Source organism: Cervus elaphus, chromosome 11 (assembly GCF_910594005.1).
Source record: "Cervus elaphus chromosome 11, mCerEla1.1, whole genome shotgun sequence".
Lineage (NCBI taxonomy): Eukaryota > Metazoa > Chordata > Mammalia > Artiodactyla > Cervidae > Cervus > Cervus elaphus.
The window spans coordinates 1,884,597-1,905,502 of record NC_057825.1 but is presented as its reverse complement, the minus strand read 5'-3'; the positions used below and the strand labels follow the sequence as shown (position 1 = coordinate 1,905,502).

The 20,906-nt window shown below is 57.3% G+C and overlaps 1 protein-coding gene across 1 annotated transcript; it reads right to left on the bottom strand.

Moving 5' to 3' along the window:
* Positions 1-11,678: 11,678 nt before the first annotated feature.
* LOC122702564 lies at positions 11,679-20,501 on the bottom strand. The gene is made up of 4 exons (XM_043916136.1): positions 20,110-20,501; positions 19,537-19,637; positions 19,101-19,428; positions 11,679-13,941 (listed from the first exon to the last, which is right to left on the bottom strand). Exons 1-4 carry the CDS (start codon positions 20,499-20,501, stop codon positions 13,500-13,502), a joined length of 1,263 nt encoding a protein of 420 aa, XP_043772071.1. The 3' UTR covers positions 11,679-13,499.
* Positions 20,502-20,906: the final 405 nt, after the last annotated feature.

Sequence of the window (20,906 nt, the reverse complement as noted above, 5' to 3'; positions counted from 1 at the left end):
GTTTATAATCACACTCCTGTGTGGTTTCCCACGCAAGTTGAAAACTCATGCTCATGGAAAATCCTCATAACCTTTAAGCAGCGTGAGTCAGAATCACCCAAAACCGGAGACAACCGTGACATCCTTCAACAGGTGAATAAGCAAACGGCGGTGCTTCTGGAGGATGGCACGCCATCGACAGAAAAAGGAAAGCGCTGCTAATTCCTGCAGCATCTCCGTGAAGCTTAAGTGCATTCTGCTAAGTGAAGGAAGCCAGACCAGAAAGCCTGCATATGGTAGGATTCCACTGATATGACGTTCTGGAACAGGCAGGACTGTAAAGATAGGAAACAGATCAGTGGTGGCCAGGGGCTGGGTGTGGGGGAGACGCAGAGGAGTCTTGGGGTGGAGTCACTCTGCGAGGCACTGGCCGGTGAACACGGGATGCTATGCGTCTGTCAGACCTCATACAGCTTGTCAGCATGAGGCATGAAATTTAATACATAAAATTTTGAAAAATCAACCAAGAGCTGAGGGGACCCCTGGGTTAAAAGGCAGGCAGTGGCAGAAGACACCACGTGTGTGATACATGTGGGATATAACATCTCTCAAGGGGACGCAGAGAAGGAGCTGACCACAGCGACTATGGAACACGGTGTTTTGATCAGAAACTGTGAAAGATGAAAGGGACTGTGCGTAACGCTATGCCACTGCTTTGGCCGCACTGATCCTTGCAGGGACCTGGTCAACAGCTCTGAGGGGGAGCGTGCAGCCACACGGGGAGGGGGCAAATAAGTGAGTGTCAGGCGGCAGTGGGATCTCGGCCTCTCACTGCTGGAGGGGGAGGTTCCACCCGAGCAAAGGGGGAGAGTTAGCAAGGCTGAGCAGTACTGGATCAAAGTCAGAGACATGAGAATGGACTCAGGTTAGCGTGATGTAGATAGAGGCTGACAGACGCAGGAATAGTCACAGGCGTGTTTGTGTCTGCAGCTGAGGGCACATACATGAACTTCCAAGCTCTGTCGGCTGAGATGAGTGACAGCAATGATGCCCCAGTAGCGGCGAGCACATCCGGTGCCTGGGTCTTGGCTTCTAACGCCGTCCTCCCATGAAAGGAAGACGGACTCCTCTGGAGGAAGCAGCTGAATCTAAGGCTGAGGCAGGAGAGACGCACCACGAGCCCGGAACCTCCTGCAGGTACAGAAGGTACGGATGTGTCCAGAAAACAGAGGGGGCACAGTAGTCAGCCGGAAGGAGCTCCTGAAGTTGGATGACTGGAGCAACAAAAACAGCAGAAAGGCACATGGGATTGGAGTATAAAAAAATCATAACATAAATACCCACAACTACACACAGACACAAATAAATAGTAAATGGGAGAAGAGACACCTTTCCTCACAGGATTCCAAATAATTCCTGCAGACCCTTCTCTCTTCCTCGCCAGCCCTGGGAAGGGATTGCACTCCATGAGCTCCTTGCTAAGAGGGCAGCGTGGAAGGGAAAAGAGGAGCCTCATGGGGGAGAAGCCAGGCAACCATGACCTCAGCCAGGGCTCAAGGTCAGCTTCAAGAGTGATGAATCATGTGGACGACCTTCTCCTCTGAGAGGATGCAGTGAGGAGGGCACCTCACCATCGGGTCTCCCCTCCCTCAAACCAGCACCATCATGAGAAAAATCCAAAACAAACCTCAACTGAAAAGCATTCCCCCCAAATTACCTGCCCGGTCCTCCTCAAAACTGCCAAGTTCATCAAAAACAAGGAAAGTCTGAGAAACTGTCACAGCCCAGAGGAAGCTAAGGAGACATGACTAAATGCAATTGATGTCCTGGATGAGATCCTGGAACAAAAAAGGACATTAGGGAAAAACTGGTGGACTCTGAATAAAATGGAGTTTCACTATGGAGTCCAGACCAATGTAGTTACAAATGTTCCAATGTTGCCTCTTAGTTCTGACAAATGTACTAACAAAGTAATGTAAGATGCTGACAGTGGGGGAAACCGGGTGCTGGGGGTACAGTTGGGTGGGAGCTCTGTACTAGTTTTGCAACTTTTCTGTAAATTCAGAACTATTCTAAAAGTTTTTTTTTTCTTATAAAATTCTCATTTAATCAATTTACAGGATCTTTAGAATAAATGTACTTGAACAAAGCAAAAGCTCTGGTTTCTGTATTAATCTTTTTTTGCAAATATGCTAGTTTAAATGATAATTTCTAATATTCTGGGTATATTTTTTTGCACCTTATTTAACATTGCTCCATTTAGTTATTAGCCTTCTCTCTCCTTTTTTTTTTTGCACAAAGAGGTCAGGGGTGTTTGTGCCTCTCTTCCTGGCCTTCGGTCTCACTCCACGGATCCCTCTGTCTATCCTTTCTTCTACCACGTGGTTTGCGGCTCTGGAATGTGTCTTGAAATTGGGCAGCATGCATCCATGCCCAGACACTCCACCCTGGACTCCCCAAAAGGCAGAGCCCCAGTCCACGTGCTCTCTACCCGGCCCTTGCTGCAGCCCCGGGCCTGCTGCAGACCCTCCAGGACTCGTGAGTCACACCCCGCCTCCCGGGTTCCCTGGAGGATGCTGCTGAGACGCGTGCTACTGTCAGGAGAACCCCGAGGGCAGCCCCACGTTGGCTCCGGTGGGGAAGCGCGTGGGGGAGCTGCCGCAGGTGGCAGGGGCCACATGAGTGTCCGCGGGCTGGCCAGTCTCCCCTTCCCAGCTTCACTGCAGAGAGGCGGGGACGCACAGAACAGCCTGGCGCGCACTGCGGTCAGTCATCCTTGCCTGACGGATGGCACGGGATAAAGGTGGACTGAAGGGGTGAACCAACGTAGGGCCGCGTCTGACTCCTGCTTCATCCGAGCCGCTCGCCAAAGCCCCTGCTGTCGAGCGGAGACCTGGGTGAAAGGTTGCCAGCCAGGTGCACGGGACCCCGGACGCAGCTCCTGGCCCCGCCTACATCGTGGGCGGTGTGGCCCGCCCACCCTGCTCAGCCTGCGGGACTGTGGGAGGCAGCGGGCAGGGGATCAGAGCTCGGGGCTGCGACTGGCTGGCCCTGGGGGTACTTGTGGCCTCCCCGGGCTTTGCAAGCTCATCATCCAAGATAGCAGGTGCTGCTGGGCCCCAGCTTTGCTGCGATTGTTGTGATAAAAATAATAGGAATGAAAACAGAACGCGACGGGGAAGGAGCCCTGGAGCGTCGTGTGCGTCTAGATGCCGGGGTGGGGTGTCATCGTCACTCTTTAGGGCTGTCGCTCATCCATCATGCCCGTGGGCTTTACAATGCTGCAGAGTGTGAATCACAGCGAGGGATCCCAAGGTCCCACCAGACAGAGGAAAATGAAAACACCAACCCTGTCAATATCAGGCGTTGGCAAGAGTACAAAGCTCCGGGAAGTGTAATCTGTGCCGGTGGGAGCGGGATGGGAGAACAGGGCGTGTGGCCTGGTAGACCTGGAGGGGTGGCCGCCCTTGAGCCAGGGGTCCCCTCCCTGGAAAAGCATCTCAACAGAGCCCCGGCTTGTGTGTGCAAACACTCGTCAAGACAGAAAGGGTAACGCGTGGCGTCTTCATGCAGGGAAATCGCGTACAGCTCAGGAAGCCAGGGACAACAAAACCCAGCCCCACAAAACCCACACATCCACACACGCAAACTGCGCTCCGTGAGACAACACAGACCAACCTACAAACACAATTGTGAGGGAGAGAAAACCCAGACATGGAAGAATACTCTCTGCACGATTCCATTTATATAACGTTAAAACACAGACAAAACTCAACTATATTGTTACGGCGGCATAATTAGATAGTAGAACTGAAAAGAAAAAGAAGGAAGCCCTTGCCATGAAAGTCAGGGTGGTGGTTATCTCCGAAGAGTCCGGGGGGGCGGGCAGCTCCAGAAGGTCACGGGGGAGGCACCCGGCTGGTGGCAGCTGCCAGTGTCTTGACCCGGGTGGTGGATACATTGCTGTTTGCTCTATAATAATGTCTATACTCGTTTATATATACTCGTTTATATCTTTTAAAATTAGAATAATTTAAGACATTAAGGTCTATGGGAGAGATGAAGAAATTCAAATGACCTTAAAAAAAAATCCTAGAAAACAATTGAAGGAGGCCCCTCATGGTTTTATTTCCACAAAGCTTCCTGGCTTGGTAGAAAGAGTAAGATCTTGAGAACAAGACGGAAGAAGGTTCAAACCTGGTGCTGCTATTCATTAGATATAAGGAACCTCAGTTTACCATTCCATGAAATGGGGACAAAATATGTACCCGGGAGGGTAGGTGCCCAATGCCGAGTGCAGTCAACCCTGGCGATGGCCTCCGTTACAGGTGACCCTGATGCTGCAGCCAGGGTCTGGGGTGGCCACGTCCCTGTCTCCGGCATGCTGGTGTCAAGAGGCAGAGTTCCTTTCCCGTCCCCTGAATCCAGGCTGGCCCCGTGAGCATGCTGACTCATGACACACGGCAGAGATGGTACCCAGGAACGTCCGTGTTCTGGCTGAAGGTCAGGCTGGTGAGGGAAGCTTCTTGTGGGGCAGGCTATCCCTGGGGCACAAAGCCAGCTCCCAGGGGAGGGTTCTCCCTGCTTAACGGGTGTCGGGTATCCTCAGGTGCCTCTGGGAGGAGGAGAAGGTACACACAGGATGTGATCGGGGTGCAGCCTGCTCTCAGGAGCAGGGACATCTCAGCCAAGCGGCACAAAGATGAAACAGTGGTCACAGCAGGGGTGTCCGTAACCTAATCAGTTTCCGCGTGTTTCCTGGTCCCGGGCACGGCCATAGCCCTGGGGGATGCAGCGTGAACTGTTGGCCTCCTCGCTCTCCCTTGCAGAGTTCACACCCATGGACCTGCTCAGATGAGCTCCACAGACTCTGGCTTGGGGGGTCCTTACTCAGGCTCTGCGCAGAGGCGGAAGGAGGAGACGACCCACCAGCTGCTGTCCTCTGAGCCCGGGTCAGTGAGACGAGCAGAGGGACCACAGAGCGGGGGGTCTTGCTGCTGCCGTGGACGCGTGGCAGGGCACCTCCACTTTGCCAGCCTGTGAACGGGGTCAGGATGAACCTAATCCCACGCCCCTGAGCCCACTACGCACCCGCGAGGACTGGTCCCTCCCCATAAACCGGTGCCGCCTTTCCAGGAGGAAACCTGGCGCCCGTCATGCCGGGAGCCCCTGTATGGCCTGGCGAGCACACCTCCAGGGTGCGTCCCAGCCCCGCCCTCTCACGCCGATTCCAAGAGGCATGCCTGGAACCTCTCACTGCGGCATTGTTTACAGTAGAAAACCCTGAACCCCAGCTGAGCGCTCATCAGGGAAGGATTGCTTATATAACTTTTGGTGCAGCCCCAGAGGAAGTTCTGGGAAAACAGCTGGGAAAAGGGACCGAGGCAGTGACCCGGACTCCCGGGTGGGATCTGCAGCGTCCTCCAGATGTCATTTGTCCTCACTTCGTGTTTTGATTCCTCGGAATGCCAGTGCAATCTCAACAAGGCCTGTGTGCATTTGTTTTAATGATGTTTGATAAGCTGGTTCCACCATGGGCGTTGCTAAGGACCAGGGTTGGAATATAACCAAACGAGGCTGAAGAAGGAGGTGATGTTACTTGCATTTTCAACTGGTGAGTCTTATAAAGTGAGAGCCAGATAAGGGAGTTTGGGGCCAGTGGAACAGAGTCGGAAAACCGAAGCCAGGTCTGCTCCCCCAGGGAGGCTCACCCAGCGGCAGAGGGGTGGGTGGTCTTCAGGGGAACCCAGACAACAAATGGGGCTGAGATAACTGTTACTGGGGCAGAAAAGAGAGAGAAACGGATTGTGACATCACATCGCTCACAAACGATATACTCCAGTGTGGAGTCCAGATAAAATGGTAGAGATGAACTCGTTTACAGGCAATACCACGAGCACAGAGAAAAGGCAAGCCTCAGAACAACTGAAGGTGTTTCCGTCAGACATGCAATTATGAATGCATATCCAGAACGCATAAATGGTATCCATACACCCATAGATCAGTAGGGATGAGACCCCCCTCCTTATAAAAGCGGGGAATTGGCAAACCATGTGAACAGGAGGTCCACAGCAGAGGAAATCAACGCGGACGAAACAGGGAAATAAGGGAACTCATTCTGTGAAAGGAAGCTCGATCTTCCTGTGAGGTCGAAGCCTTTGAAAAGACGAGTTCAATAGGTCAGGACAGCTGCACACTGATGCTTTCCCATGGCTCTGTCCTGGGAATCAGGGACTCTGGGAAGTCAGCTCAGCTGGTCAAGAATCCGCCTGCAATGCAGGAGACTCTGGTTCGGTTCCTCGGTCGGGAAGATCCGCTGGAGAAGGGAAAGGCTACCCACTCCAGTATTCTGGCCTGGAGAATTCCATGGACTCTATAGTCCATGGGGTCGCAAAGAGTCAGACACAACTGAGCGATTTTCACTTTCACTTTCAAGTCCAACTTAGTAAGTGCCCGCTGCCCACCCGTGGAGGTCAGAAGTTCACGCCCGGTGACGCCCCTTCGGGGTGAGGCTATGATACTTTCTCCCCATGTCAGTGGGGCTGACCTTGGGGGTGCCGCAGCGACCTTGAGAACAATTTGGGGTCGCTAGTGGACTTACAGAAGCAGATGTCCAGTTCTGCTTTACTTCTGAGAGGAGGTGAAATGGGGCAGCTGCTCTGGGAAACGGTCTGGTGGCTCTCAGTCAAACCCAGAGCTTGTGAGACCCAGCAGTTCCTCTCCTGAGATGGAGACTCGGCTTCACGCAAACACTGGATGAGCGTTCTGAACTACCCGTAACAGCCAGACTGCGGGAGCAGCCCCAGTATCCATCAGCTGATGAACGCTTGAATGAGACGTGCTGTTTCCATACGATGGAATATTATGTGGCCGGAGAAAGGAATGAAGAAACGGCTACACCCTAGAGCCTGGCTGAGCCTGGAAAACAAGCTGACGGAGAGCAGCCGGTCATATATGATACGATTCCATTTTTAAAAGCATCCAGAATGGGGAAATCCGCAGGGACAGAGAATAGGTTAGCCGTTGCTCAGGGCAGGGGACTGGGGGGAATTACTGAGACTTCTTTCTGAGATGATGAGAACAGCATGAGATTGTCTGTGGCGACGGGTGCACACATCTGTAACTGCACTGAGAACCACCGAGCTGAACATTTTAAATGAGTGATTTGTACGGTATGTGAATTATACCTCAATGAAGATTTAAGGAAAAAAAAACAACCAGGCTGCAGGCACATCACCAGGAAAATGGGCAAATAAATAAATGTGGAATCCACTCAGTGGGAAAGTCTTGGGTGGTGACATTCAGTGAGTAAAAAGTTCCAGGCATTGAAAAAAAAGCTTTTGAAAAAAATGCAACTTATTAATACATTCATGGAAAAGACTTCCAACAAAGTAGGTATTGAGGGAATACGCTGTTGCTGAGTCATTAAGTCGTGTCAGACTCTCTGTGACTCCCACCAGGCCCCTCTGTCCCTAGACCTTCCCAGGCAAGAATGCTGGAGGGGGTTGCCATGCCCTCCTCCAGGGGATCTTCCCGACTCAGGCAGCAAACCCACATCTTTTATGTCTCCTGCATTGCAAGCAGGTTCTTTACCACTGAGCCACCTGGGAAGCCTGGAGGGATTACACCTAAACGTAATAAAAGGCAAACTAGACAAGCCCTTCTGCCCGTCCGCTCTCGCTCCCTTCTGCATATCTTTCCGCGAGTGAAAGTGAAAGTCGCTCAGTCATGTCTGACTCTTTGCGACCCATGGACTATACGGTCCATAGGATTCTCCAGGCCAGAATACTGGAGTGGGCGGCCTTGCCCTTCTCCAGGGGATCTTCCCAACCCAGCGATAGAGCCCAGGTCTCCCACACTGCAGATGGATTCTTTAGCGGCTGAGTCACCAGGAAAGCCGTATCCTTCTACAGTGATATGTTCTTTTCCATTTCACCTCCCCCCATCTCCTCCACCAAAAGATTAACACGAATAGATTTTCAGGAACCTCCTGTTGGATTCTGTCAAGAAACATCAAAGCAAACAGTAGCGCGACTTTTAAAATCAGGGCTCTGCAGTCGTGATGCCGCTGGTGGTTCTGGCTGAAGCTGTCTGACCTGTGGCCTCCTTGCGGGTCGCAATCCTGGCAGCTCTGGGCTGACCTGGATGGGCCCCGGATGACGGGGGAGTCGGGGAGCTTCAGGAACCCCTCTTCTTCCCCTTTCTTTCCATGGGCAGGTTTTGCCCTGGGTTCCCTCCCTCCACACTGACTTGTCCCTGTGAGGGCTCTGGCCTGGAATGGGGCTTCAGAGGTTGTTACAGCCATTGTCCACCTCCCTCCAGGCTGGGCAGCTCTGAGCAGCCCCTGTCTCACGCCCTGAGCAGCCCCCTGAGTCAAAAGCCTGTTGTGCAGAGGAGAGAGCTCTGGGTGGGGGAGGCAGGGCGCCAGGGGCCAGCCAGGCTGGGCCACCTGACCGTCAGCCCGTGGCCTCAGGCAGAGCCTTCTCCTGGGCCCCGTGTCAGAGGCTCAGAGCATCTCGGGGTCGGCACTGGCAGCTCCCACGGGCCACAGCTGTGCTCTTTGGGGCCACATGGTGCCCAGCGAGTTCCCGTGGCCCCCAGAGGTAACCCCTCCTCTGTCTGCCTCCAGGTATCTGGGGGGCTGGGCCGCGGGACCCTTGTCCTGGGTGTGATGTAAGGTGGGCGCCAACCCATCTCCACGTCACCCCAAGGAACGGAGTGAGGACGGGACAAGTGCCAGGGTCCAGGCGGCCCTGGGCAGCCTGTCTCCAAAACCCGGCGCTTTCTTGCATTTTGTGACGTTATTAGTGTCTTAGAGCACCTGGGGGCCCAAGGGGATTACCCAGCCAACCCTAAGCCCAAGGAGTGTGTTTAGTCTGTTTGATTGAACTTTAAATAAAAACTCCCTCTCTCTCCAAAAGTTTTATTTGCAACTGCTGAGTCCAAATATTTAATCTATAGCTATGTTTCTTTTGTGGTCCTGTTGTTCACTCGCTAAGTCCTTGCGACTGTCCATTGAGTTGGTGATGCTATCTGACCATCTCATTCTCTGCCACCCTCTTCTCCTTCTGCCTTTGATCTTTCTCAGCATCAGGGAAAGATATTTCTTTTGTAGAACCTTAAATAAAGATCAACTTTAGAAGCCAAAGGTGACCCTGGTCAGTTGAGGTTGATATTTTAAACATCTACCCTAAAGCAACAGAGTCAATGGTCACCAGGCTAATTTGCTTTAATACATTCATTGATTCCATGCCTGGTTTTGACACAGATGCATGGGTCGTGGACTATTTGAAGGCTTCACAAAGGATCGCATGCTTTTCAAGAAAAAAGGTTTTGAAATGTTAGGATGTAGGAAACTCATAAAGCATTTTGGCAAAAGACAAAACAAAATGAACAAACAACCATCTGGAGAGCTTTGTTCATGCGGAGGAAGCCGAGGAGGAGAGGCGAGGCTGCCTGAGGAAAGAAGCGTCCCTGGGATGGCTGTCACAGCGTCGTCGTCCGGGGGCAACGTCAAGGTGACCGAGACAACCGTGTTTTTAGGTTAGAAGGCAAGTTTGGAAGGTGGTGAAGCTGATGCTCAATACTTTGTCCACCTGGTGCCAAGAGCTGACTCATGGCAAAAGATCCTGGTGCTGGGAAAGACTGAAGGAAGAAGGAGGGGGGTGCAGCAGAGGATGAGATGGTCAGTGATACATAGCATCGCTGACGCAATGGACGTGAATTTGAGCAAAAATTCTGGGGGACAGTGGAGGACAGGGGAGCCTGGTGTGCTCCAGTGCCTGGGGTCTCAGAGAGTCAGACACGATCTAGCAACTGAGCACCAGCAATAATGAGAAACAGGTAAATGCTCCCCAAAAGTGAGACATGAGAATCCGTAAAAAAAGACCTCACTGAAAGTGACAGGTCACATTTCCCAAAAGACAAGCAGAAAGGACTAGACTGTTCCTAAAAGAGGAAACAGGAAGGAAGGGACCCTTCAGCACTCTGCACCCTGCCTGGCTGCTGCTGCTGCTGCTAAGTCGTTTTAGTCGTGTCTGACTCTTAGCGACCCCATGGACTGCAGCCCACCAGGCTCCTCCGTCCATGGGATTTTCCAGGCAAGAGTACTGGAGTGGGTTGCCATTGCCTTTTCCACCCTATCTGACACGTGGGTGTTTATTCAACAAGCCGCTGTCAGCAGTGAGGAGGGATGCTCGGAGCATGAGGGTCCACAGTGTGGTCCTCCAGAGCTTCTGCGAGGCGAGGAGACGCTGAGGACACCTGTCCATGGCCTCTGCCTGGCCTGGATCTCCTATGACTTGGAGCCTTGGAGCCGTCAGGCATCAGCAGCCTCCTAGCCCGTGTGCCCCAGATGTGGGTGACATGTCCCAGGTCCACGGGCAGCACGCCCAGGTTTGCACAAAGTTCCCTTCTTCCTGTGTTCAGCAATGTCCTTTATTCTGTGGGCATGAGATAGAGGTGACATTAAACCGCGTTTAAAGTGGGCAACTGCTGGGTTCTGAATTTTTTCAGATGTTACCGATTGATAGCATTCCCACACCTGGCAGTCCCTAAGCTGAGCGCGAGCACCGTGAGGCTGGAGAAGGGGGAGGGTTGTTTCAGGGATAAGAGGATGCTGAGGGCAGAGCCGGGACGCCGGGCATCTCTGGGCCAGCCCTGGCTCCTCATTCTCCCCCGGGGAGTGGGGCCCAGGAGCCCCGGAAGGAGTTAGGGCTCCAGCTGTGCCGCATACCCCTTGGGGCAGTCAGCACAGCTAGCAGGCGGGGGCCCCCTGAGAGGAGCCCCAGGCCGTGCCCTCCTCACGCGCTGGATTCTCTCTTGCAGCTTTCCCTGACGAGGATGGGCTCTGTGGCCTTGGATCCACAGCACTTAGGACGGAGGCCAGCAGTTTAAGAGGCTGGCCGGAGAGGTGGCCGGTGGTGGACAGGTGGGCGCCACTCCCTTGAATTAAGGAGACGGGCCCGTCTGGCTTTTGGAGACGTCTGAATAAATGGGCCGGTGTCAGAGCAGCTTTCTGGCCTGGGATGCAGGCTGGGGGTTTTGGAAAGGTGTGTTTCGGTTATTGGAAGTCGTCTCCTGGAGATTCTTAAAGGACCAGGCAAACCAAACAGGGTGGACTCGCTTCCTGCCTCTGTGCAAACAGTCAAGAGAGGTTTTGAGAGAGTGTCAATGTTTTCTCAGACTCGCCAAGGGCTGCTTGGCAGCGGTGCTGCTGACATGAGTTGCCCGTGAGGAAGCGGTTTGTTCAGAAAAGGCCCCGGGTTTGCAAAGCAGAATCAGCGCCTCCCAAATGAGGGAGCATTTGTGGTTTGGTTTTACTTAAAAGATAAGGGCTCTAGGTTAATTAGGCTTCAAATTTATCTTTCTTCTGTTTATAAGAATTTAAGTCATACCTTTCTCTCAGAGCCTCACTGCATCACAAAAATTTTTATATAAAAATTTTCATTGTTAAACATACTCAGTGCCCAGTCACATTTGACTCTTGTGACCCTGTGGACCGTAGCCCGCCAGGCTCCTCTGACCACGGGATTCCTCAGGCAAGAATCCTGGAGTGGGTTACCATTTCCTTCTCCAGGGGATCTCCTGGACCCAGGGTTTGAGCCAGCATCTCTTGTGTCTCCTGCAATGGCAGGAGGATTCTTAACCACTGAGCCACCACTAAACATCTATTTAGTATGTTTTAAATTTTTATTGGAGTATAGTTGCTTTGTTATTTTCTTAATATATGTATTAAAATATTTTACTTGACTCAAGATGTTTGCACATTTATAATTTTTCAGTTGAAGAGATATTTTATATATCTTCTCATTTTGATTAAAAACTAAATCGCTGTTTTGTAGCTCTCATTGCAAGTCTCTGTGTGAATTCAATGGTGACTTCTTTCGTTATATCCTCCAACTCATTTATCTTTCTTCCAGCATGGTTTATTTGGTTATTTCCAAGGCCGTTACCTTGTGTCCCCTGTGGGCTCCCGGCATGTGCAGCTCCCCTGGGAAGTGAGGGGTGAGGGAGTCAGGATGCCAGGCCACTCGCCGCCTGCCGAGGGGACAGCCAGGGGCAGCATGAGGGGTCTCGGGGGTGCAGGGTGGGCCTCTGAGGGCCAGACAGCCAGCGGTGTGGGTGGCGTTTTTCTGGGAGCTGGTCCCAAGCGCTCACCGTCAGGTCAGGACCCCCAGTTGGGTGCCCCCTCTTTTCAGGGCTGTTCTGGGCTGCAGGTCCTCCCTGCCAAGCAAACACGATCAAGGACAGGGTCCCTGGAGTCTGGAGGGGGGCGGGGGTCGGGGGCTCACCTGAATGACGTGGCCCAGGAGGTGGGGGGACATGACTCTGCCTCCCAGCTCGCTGGCCGACTCTCCTCCACACGAGACTCTCATTTTCTCCACTCCCTGCTTAAGAACTGCCTGGGGTCGCAGGCCCGTAGGATGAGGGGCTCAAGCCCCCCAGGCTGTGCCTCCCCCCTCTCTTTTTGCACACCCCTCGCTGGGCGCCCCCAGGCTCCAGGCAGAGCCGCCTCCGCCCCCCTCCCTAGCCCGCCTGTCCTGCTCACACTCCTGATGCCAGGCCCCTCCCGAGACGCCCCTGGCTGTCCCCCCACTGTCCTGGGCGGGCCTTGCCCTTGGTTCTGCTCTGCTGTGGCCGCCTTGAGAACGTCCCCCGTTGCTGATCAAGGGCCCCGCATCAGCGATTTGCATTGGACCCCGCAGGTTCCGCAGCCGGCGCTGCGGGGCGGACAGCTTTCCTCCTGACCTGGACGCCCCCAGCATTGCGGGGCACAGAGGACGCTTGCTCATGGTGTCACCTCACCCGAGACCCAGGACAACGCCTGTGTCCACGGACAGGGGGCGGGGCAGCCCCAGACGGGTGCAGTGTCCTTCCGGGGCTTCTACTGCGCCCCCGAGTCGGGCCTGACGGCCACGCGCCCCTGAGTGGCCTGCGCTGTGCATGCATCGGGGTGCTGTCCGCAAGACTCCGGTGGGGTCTGCAGGACCCTGAGCCGATTCCTCAGCCCCCATCCCGCCCCCTGGCTGGACTCTGGGCTTCCGGGGAAGTGAATGGATGCACACAGTAGGTGCACAATCAACGTCCCTCTGCTTGGTCACGGCCCTTCCCTAACTGGAAGCCCCAGTGAGGGCACTGGCCACCCTGACCCCTGACCTCTGACCCTATATGTCCCTCTGACCACGCTGGCCTTGCTGCCACCCCCGGGGCCTCGCTAAGCCCAGCAGTGGGGTCGAGGAAACACCCCATCAGACTCTAAGGGCCAAGTCCAGGCCTGGTCCCTCCATCACAAGGCTTCCTCTTTCTGGACCTCAGTTTTCCTCCGTAAAAAATGGGGGCTCAGACCGTGTGCTCTCTTTGACAGCTGTCTCTCCCAGGAAAAGAGAGCTGAGCTGCCTGATAGCCTTCCTGGGGAAGAGACCCGGCCCCGGATGGGCCCTGAGGCCTTGGAGTTACCTTTGGTCTCCTTGTCTCTTCACTGGGTGCTCTTTGCCCATTTGGGGGGTGCTAGGCACTCCCTAGGTTTCTGGGCATCTGGGGTGGGAGAGAGACAAGCAGATACAATGGACAACACAGGAGGGGGCCTTGGGGGAAGGGGGCCCAGAGGGGTGTCCCCTGCGAGCCCCGGAGGTCAGAAAAGGCAGGCTGAGCCACAGGAACCAGGAGAGGCTCTGTGCATGGGGGACCGGCGGGGGGGTGGGGGCAGGAGGCGTTGAGGGCCGGGTTGGCCGGGCTGGAGTGCGGCTGGGCTCCTGGGAGCAGGGACCACCGGGGCACACGTCTGCGGGGTCTGGGTCTAGGGCCAGGCTAGCGCGGGGCCTGGGGGGCAAGGCTGAAGGAGACACTTGCTCTCCAGGTGCTGCGGGGGCCTCAGATTCAGGCAGGGGCTCGAGAGGGCGACTCTGGTGCTGGCTGGAGGGAGGGCCGAGGCGGTCAGCCTGGAGCCAGGAGGCAGGCGGGCTGGAAAACAGAATCCAGGACTGAGGGCAGCTGGGCCCGTGGAGGCGTCTGGGGTGGTGTGGATGGGGGCGGTGGGGTGAGGCTGACCCTGAGGGCTGGGTGGTGCAGAAGACAGAGGGCGGTTCACAGAGACGGAGCTGTGGGAGAAGAGATCCGGGGCCCAGACAAGGCCAGGGACGGGGGCATGTGGGGCAGGAGACGGGCACCAGCCCCTGTGCTGCCCTTGGGGGTCAAAGCAGAAGACCACCCAGGACCAGCCCCCGAGTGTGCCCCGGGGGATGCCAGGAGCAGAAGAGGCCCCCGAGCTCCAGGGGAGGCCATGCCAAGGTCTGGGAGAGGCCAGCTGTGCTGAGCGCTCTGGAAAAGACCACAAACCCCTGACCAGAGAGGCGTCCATCTGTCTGTACCAAGCACGTGTAAAAGTCTCTGGATCCTACGATGCTTTGGCATCTTGGGGGCCTTGCTGGCTTGGGAGGGACTTGTCTGTCCCTCCCCAGAGGGAAGTGTGTTCCTAGAGACAGCAAACAAGTCCTGCAAACAGGCCTTTCACATCCAGACCAACAGTCCAGAGCCCACCCTCAACGACCACCTGCTTCTTCAACCCTCACACAAGCCAGGGTCCCCAGGCCCTAAGTTGCCACCCAGATAACCTGATGACCAGGGGTACCTGGTAGCCCAGAGCCAACTGGAATTACTCAAACCCGCTAGAGCTGAGCCTACCTCACCAGATCCCTGCTCGGAAACCACAGTGGGGCTTCTGGGCCAAGCTCTCCCCTCCCTCCTGGGTGCCGGCCGACCCTGGGGCTTCCCCGTGTAGCCCTGTGTGGCCTTGCGTGGTTCCTCCCCTTGAAAACTGCTCGGCATGAAGTCTTCTTCCATGTCTTTGATCACCTGCCTTCTCACTCGGTCACCTCTGTAAATCAAGTCCGGGTGCCAGGGTGAAACGCAGCCCACTTCACCCCTCCTGAGTGGGTAAGCTGCGTCCCTTTCTGCCTGGGTTCTCCTGGGTGCCCAGCCCAGGGCTTCCAGCAAGGAAGCAGATGACATCCTCAGTGTGAACACGCTGTCTTTCCAACCTCCCTCTGTCTCCCGCCTCCACCCCTGTGGGGGGCCAGACACTTACTGCATCTTTTCTGGTTTTTTCCTTAGTCTTTTGGCCAAAATATTCCCCAGGATAATGAAGAAATCTATGTACAGTAGCTGTATTCAGTCTGGTGGCTTCTGGAATAAATTAGCCACAGGAGAATTTCTGAGCAATTTTTTTTTTCCCCCGACCTGGGGCAAGCCACGGGCGGGACCGAGGACCCTGAGCTGTCCAGGGAGCCTGCCCAACCGTGCCTGTGGCTGTGGGTACCCAGCCTCCGCAGAGCCGCTGTGACCCCGGGCAGCAGGGAGCTGGCCCCGGGCGCTGCGTTCCCATCCCCGTAACTGTGTCCCTTCACCCGCTGAAGGATCCAGGACCTGGGGGCAAGTTATTTATATCTGTGCCTCAATCAGGCCCCGCAAGACGCCGGGCTGGCTGTGGCCCCCGCCGCTAATCTGTGGACGCCTGTTCGAACAGACTTGGGTTCTTAGAACACAACAGAACTTCCTTCATTTCAGATGTTCCCTAATTTAAGCTGGCCCTCGGCCATGGGCCACACATCCCGCCTTTGTCTGCGGCCACCTCCCTGTCCCCAGCCGGGGCCCCTTTGGCGGGAGGAGCTGCGGCTTCGGCCTCAGTGAGCCGGGCTCCGGCCTCCGTGGACCCGGGTGTAACGAGAGCCCACAGCTGCTCTGACTCACTGTGCAAACATCCTCTGCCTCCAGGCCTGCCGCCCCCTCCAGCCCGGCCAGCAGGCCCTGGGGCTCCCAGGCCCGGACCTCAGGGTCTCCCAAGCGGGGCCATCGACCACCGTGTGGACCGCGCTGGGCCCCCGGCTCTGGAGTGGAAGCCCCTTCTGGACAGCCTGAGGCCTGCCCGGGGAGAGCCCCTCTGCCAGGGGTTCTCGGGAAAGACACGGGTTTATTCTGTCTGCTCTCAGGGCCAGGAGAGGCCTGGCAGGGGTGGACATCCCCGTTCAAGTCAAGTCGCCTCCGCTTGCTTCCCGCTCCGCTCACGCCCTCCCCCAGGCTGGCCCCTGCTTGGGGCGCCACCCGAGACCCCCACCCTGCAGCCCTGCTTCCCCTCCGCGCCGACCCGCGCCAGCGCTGTGGTCCTGCCTGCCGTCTGCTGTCCCCCGAGCTCAGGCCCCACCCTCCACCCACGCCTGGAGCACCGCGGGCCCTGGTCGCTGTCAGAGGAATAACGGGGTCAGACCTGACTGCGCTCACCTCCCGCGCACCTGTTTCCTCCGGCCCCCGCTCGAGGGGAGGGGGCGTCCTGGGCAGGGACCCTCCCCCCTCCCCCCTCCCTCCTCCCCTCCTCCCCTCGTCCCTTCAGCCCTCCCTTCGCTCCTCTGTCCGACCACCTCTCTCTTTTTGCGCCGGTTGCCCGGGGGCTCAGCACCACGCCTGCTGCTCCATCAGCAGGCTGCATCAGCACGCGCCAGCGGCCACACGAGTGGAGGGGCCTTGCAGGAGCCCCTGCGGGGCCTCGGTCCTGCCTTCAGCAGACGGACAAGTATCTCCGGAGCGCCGGGCACACCAGTGCTGTGCTGGAGCCCACGCCGGGGGCGCCCTGTGCAGTCTCCCCAGGCATCCCCGGGTCTGTCCCGGGAGGGCGGTCAGGGCAGGGGGCCCACGCGGACCCTCACAGCCCGTCTGCCCTGAGAACGGCTCCCTGGGGCCACCCTCCGGGCCGAGCACTGACTGCAGGCTCTTTCTGGGCTCAGGGCAGGAGCCGACCTGCCTCTGGAGGCAGGGCTCTGGAGCTGGGGCATCCTCTGCCCCCGGGAGCCGGGGCAGGTGCCTACATGTGTGAGGGGTCGCAGTGCCGGGAGGCTGTGCCCACCCGCTCTGCCCCATCTTCAGAAGGATGCTCCCCACAAAGGGCCGGGCACAGAGGGACATTTTCCCCTTCACAGGAAGCTTGAAGGGGTCACCTGCCTTGTCCAGCCAGATGGTGGCCATGGAGACCTCATCGCTGGGGCCACGGGGGTTCCTGCAAGGGCTGGAAGGATGTCAGGGTACAGAGGAGCCGGAGGAGATCCAGGCCTGGCTTCAACCCTCCAGTTGCCTGGCGTGGCCATCGGTGGTCACAGGGATGCCTGCCATGGACGGGGGATGGGCAAGACCTGTCTCAGTGGATGGCCCATGCAGGACCCTGGCACCCATCAATCCCTGCCTTCCTGTGAGGGTCCTGCCCACCCCCAGGAGACTCCTACTTCAGCTGACGCACTCAGGAAGGTCGGGTCTCGTGGATCAGTTCATCGAGGCCCTGCCCCGGCCACCAAATGCTGTGCATGCCCAGGACACATGCCTGAGCCCCCATCACCCCCGACCCAGCCACAGACACCCTCGGAAGGGGAGGCGCGTTCCTGCCAGGACACTGCAGACTCTGGGGCGAGAGCAAGCTCCCAGCTCTCCTCCCCGTGGAGCCCGCTTACTCTCTCTCGTCGCCGTGAGCTCGGCTTCCACGCAGCTTTCCAAGAAGCCTTTCCTCAGCCTGCCAGTGGGGCCCCCCATGTCGCATACTCTGGGGCACCTCACCTCCGGGGCGTGAACGACTGCTCCATCCGGAGCCTGCTGGGAGCCTGGCACGGAGGGCCCTGAGGACCGCCTTTGTGCGGGGGGAGGACCTGTCGAGGTGTCTGTCCCTGCAGAGGGGACTCCCGGGGGCCTGGCCCTGAGTGAGGCCGCCGGAGGGGCTGCAGGAGAGGTGGAACAGGCAGGGATGGAGCCCACCCACTCCCCGCCATGGCCACAGGCCGGCCCCTTGACCCTGGCTGAGCTGCGGGTCCTCTCCGGGTCTCACACCACCCTCCATCAGCGGGGTGACATCAAGCCCACCAGTCCTGGATCCACTTGAGGAGGTGCCGGGGCCCAGCGAGCAGTCACACGGCGGCCTCGGTGTTTGGTCAAGGTGACGATGGTTCAGAATCGGTTGACTCTGATGAGGACCAGTGTCCTTGATAATCCAGGAGGGGAAGGCCTGACTCACTGGGGCAGAGCAGAGGCTTCCCCGAGGGGCGGAGACCCTGCCCCTGAGCGTCCAGCCCCGCCACCCCTCCCACCCCCGGCAGTCTGCCTGGTGGGCGTCCCACCTGCCCAGCTGGTCCTCAGAGCCCGTGGGCCGATGCCCGCAGGCAAGTCCATTCCCATCTCCTGCCAGTCTGCGTCTCTGCTTGACGCTGGCTTAAGGAGCCCACAGGTCTGAGCGTCCAACTCCGACCCTGCATGTGGGGGGCGCTGGCTGAGAGCCGGGCCCGGTGACGCAGTGGGTCTGCCTCGCAGGAGGCCGGTGGCAGGGAGCTCAGGACCGCGAGCAGCGGCACCAGCCCATGGCGTCACCGGGGGGCCCTTCGCCTCACTGTGAAGTGGCCTCTCTCTCTGGCACCTCAGGCCCCAGCTCGCAGCCCACAGAGGCTGCAGAGCCCAGGGCCAGTCTCTGGCCTTGGAGCCAGACACGCCTGGAGTTCTGAATTGGAGGGTGGTCTGGTCTCACAGTCCCAGGGCTGCCCACCTGCAACTTGAGGACAGCAAAGCCTCCTGATGGCCTTGCAGAGAGGACAAGATCAGATCCGGAACCTAAGAGTGGGCGAAGTCATTCCGGGCCCATGTCCCGGAGGCAGGTGGGTCTTCTCCAGGGCTGCTGGGCTCCTGCCGCTCTTCACCGCTTTAACATTCTCCTGCATCATCTGTTTGTTAAAGGAGGCCCCACCAGCAGGGGGAGAGCCCCAGATGCAGGGCTCAGAGTGACTGGGGGATGCCAGGCTCAGGCTCACCATGGATGGTTGTGCAGGTTGCACACTGCACAACCTCAGGGCTCCGTGCACAGACCAGGACGTGACCTGTGCCCCCGGGAGTTGGGCAGTGGCAGTCTGCACCACTGAAACCATTTCCATCCAGGGCATTGGGTATCGTGGGCTGAACGTTCGTGTCCCTCCAATTCCACAGGCAGAAGCCCTAACCCCCACCTCACAGAGATGGTGGGTGTTGGGTGTGGGTTCTTTGGGAGGTGATGAGACTTAGCTGAGGCCCTGGGGCTGGGGCCCCCAGGCTGAGATTTGTGTCCTCACCAGAAGAGGAGGAGAGACCAGCGCTCGCCCTCCACATCGTCTGAGCGGTGAGTGACCCAGGGAGACAGTGGCCGTCCACGAGCCAGGAGCGGAGTCCTCACCAGGAGACAAGTCTGCGGGCATCTCGATCCCAGACGCCTGGCCTCCAGATGCAGGGGAGACTGATGTCTGCTGCTGGCACGGCCCAGGCTGCGGTTTTTGTTACAGCAGCCGAGCTGGCTAACAGGATGGCCGTGAGTGATCCCTGTGCTGCCTACTCCTTGTCTCCACCTCTGCGGCTGGGAGAAGCTGCACGCCGAGCTGTGGCCTTGACCCTTCCCCAAGGTGGCTAAGATTTAAAGGAAACGTTGCGGATGAAGAATCAGGAGACGGGACAGCCCAGGGCTGTGTGCCGGTCACTCCCCACGCGTGCCTTGGTTTCCCTGGAGATTCTCACCCACGGCCTCTCCAGGGCCAAAGCTCCACTTGTAACACTGGAGGAGCTGGGAGACAGCCTCCAGCTGCCACTCAGCCCAGCGTGGCCCCGCTGCTCTGGGACTTCCCGGGCATCCCGGGACCTCCGCCTCTCACGCTGGTCTCTCCCGGGGGTGGGGTGGGGCAGACCCCGGACACACTCCCTCTGCCCACCCACTGCGAGGACCCAGCCTGGCCTCAGAGCCCCAAGACTTCTCCCCCTTTCTCTTCCTTTTCCTATCTCACCTGAAATTCCTTTGCGCCTCTGTCAAGATAAAAACCTGGAGTCATTTCCCCTCCCTTCTTTCTCCCATCTTCAGGCTTTTATGCCTTGAAAACCTATTCAAACAAAACTGAGATCGAAAGGAATAGATGCTTTTCTAGCCTTTAATCCCGTTTGAGCCCAGCCTCCCTGTGCCCGCCCTCTTGTAACAAGCGAACACGCCATACACGCCTCCCAACCCCCAAGCGCTGGGGGTTCCCGACAGCCCCATGGGGCTCTGACGATTCACTGGTTAGAAAAGCCGCGTTCAGGGCTAGACACTTGCATTCACACCGCATAAGGACACGTAGGCTCTCTGCTGCTCCCGGCCAAAGGTGCTCCCTGCGGACATGAATGGCCAGTGCACACTCGCGGGTCCAGCACCGCCGCTCCGAGTCACGGCCCATGCGGGAGGTGAGCAGCCGCGCATCCCCACCAGGCCCACCCGGAGCGCAGCGCTTGAACACGGAGGCCTGGAAGGGGAAGGTGGTTCCGTCCGCCGGTGCCAGGCCGGCCGCTGCAGCCGGGCCTGCGATTGTCATTAGTGTGCTGTCGCCAGCGGCCACGGCCAGCTTGTTAGCAGGGCTGCTGGATGGGAGAGACTGGCTGTCCTGGAGCACAGAGGGTGCAGGGCTCCCGGGGTGCGCCCCAGCTCGTCCTAGCGGGGTCTGGGGGCTCTGCTCCATGGGTCAAGGGCCCCCAGGAGCAACTCGTCCTGCCCTGTTCCCATGAGAAAGAGGTGGTGATTCTTCTCTAAATCACCTAAAACATGTGGATTGTTCAGCTACAACAAGCTGGCCGCTTAGGGTCCAAGTTACATCATCTGTGGTTGTCTGGCTTGAGACAGAGGAGGAGACAGAGACAGACAGAGAGAGACAGACGGAGGGAGGGAGACAGAGAGACAGAAAGATATACAGAGACAGACACAGAGACAGAGACACAGAGACAGAGAGATATAGAGACAGAGACATCCAGAGACAGAGAGATGCAGAGAGACGGATCGAGACACAGAGACACAGAGAGATGCAGCGTAGAGACAAGGAGTCACAGGCACAGATGCAGAGTGAGAGTCAGAGGCGGAGAGACCAGCA

What these genes read in the sequence shown, in the direction of transcription:
- LOC122702564 (XM_043916136.1), bottom strand. Translation starts at nt 20,501, where the DNA reads ATGGAGCAGAGCCCCCAGACCCCGCTAGGACGAGCTGGGGCGCACCCC. An exon ending in AGCCTACGTGTCCTTATGCG is followed by an intron (nt 19,638 to 20,109) that starts GTGTGAATGCAA and finishes ATGCCCGGGAAG; the next exon opens with TCCCAGAGCAGCGGGGCCAC. An exon ending in TGGCCCTGGAGAGGCCGTGG is followed by an intron (nt 19,429 to 19,536) that starts GTGAGAATCTCC and finishes TTTAAATCTTAG; the next exon opens with CCACCTTGGGGAAGGGTCAA.